Source organism: Oryx dammah, unplaced genomic scaffold (assembly GCF_014754425.2).
Source record: "Oryx dammah isolate SB20612 unplaced genomic scaffold, SCBI_Odam_1.1 HiC_scaffold_9830, whole genome shotgun sequence".
Taxonomy (NCBI): Eukaryota; Metazoa; Chordata; class Mammalia; order Artiodactyla; family Bovidae; genus Oryx; species Oryx dammah.
The window spans coordinates 1-1,127 of NW_024079314.1; the positions used below are offsets into that span (position 1 = coordinate 1).

The 1,127-nt window shown below is 43.1% G+C and overlaps 1 protein-coding gene across 1 annotated transcript; it reads right to left on the reverse strand.

Moving 5' to 3' along the window:
• Window positions 1–44: 44 nt before the first annotated feature.
• LOC120860132 (interferon beta-2-like) lies at window positions 45–605 on the reverse strand. Its single transcript, XM_040235943.1, has one exon. The coding sequence runs from the start codon at window positions 603–605 to the stop codon at window positions 45–47; it is 561 nt and encodes a 186-aa protein (XP_040091877.1).
• Between the last annotated feature and the right edge of the window lie 522 nt (window positions 606–1,127).

Consider the following 1,127-nt stretch of genomic DNA (forward strand, 5'->3'; position numbering starts at 1 on the left):
TCAAAGTCACATTGTCCCTTCCCAGAGCCACAGGTGGGAGATGTTCAGTCATGGAGGTAACCTGTTAGGCTCTTCAGGAAAGAAAAGTTCCTGAGCAGTTGCATTTGCATGACTGTCCAGGCACACCTGTTGTACTCCTTGGACTTCAGGTACTGCACCAGGTTGAAGTAATATTTCTTCAGGTGAAGAACGGTCGTGTCTCCCATAGTGGAGTTTTGCTTCTGCATTATTTCCTTCAGGATTGGCTCCAAACGATTCATCTGCCCATAGAGTTCCTCAAGGAGGTGCTCAATGATGGTGTCAGACCAGCCAGTGCTGGAGAAGTCTCTGGTGAGAATATGGAAGATCTGCTGGAGCATCTCATACATGACCAACACGGCGTCTTCCTTCCGGAACTGCTGTGCTTGCTTCATCTCCTCAGGCACCTGGAAGTTCATCCTGGCCTCTAGGCAATGTTGAGTTGTTGCAGGTAACTGCTGCAGAAGTTTCTGACACACCGCAGTGCTCCGCCTTTGTTGGAATCGAAGCAAGCTGTAGCTCCTGGAAAGAGCTGTGGTGGAGAGACACAGCAGGAGAACCATCTGGAGGAGGCACCGGTAGGTCATGGTGAAATCAGGCCCAGGGCTAGCTGTTCTGCTAGAAGGTCCTGAAGGTGAGTCTTCAAGAGTTTGCAGAGTCAATGTCCTTCCTCCTTGAGTGTGGGCTACTTATACAGGGTGGCTCCCCATTCTTTCTGTTTGAGAGGAATTTCCCACTTTCAGTTCTCCTTTTTTTCCCCCGTGTCATTTAAATGATTAGTTACCTCTAAAACTCTTGTTCTTTTAAGCTCCTAACTTTTCATACAGTCTGGAAGAATTCCTAATGTTTCTGTATATTTTCATTGAATTGCTAAATGCTAAAAAAAAATAGCCTAATCATTTTGAATTACAGCAGGGTTCTTTCATTGGGAAAAGATCTTTGTCTTTGTTTTTTCATATTATTAGATTCTGTGAAAGTGTCTTTATTTCTAAGAGTTTATGATTTTAGAAAAAATATATCTTTTATATCTAAAATGGAATGGTATAAGCTAAAGTTGATCTGAAATATTTTGTAGGCCTCAACCATAAGCAGCAAGATATTGCATAACT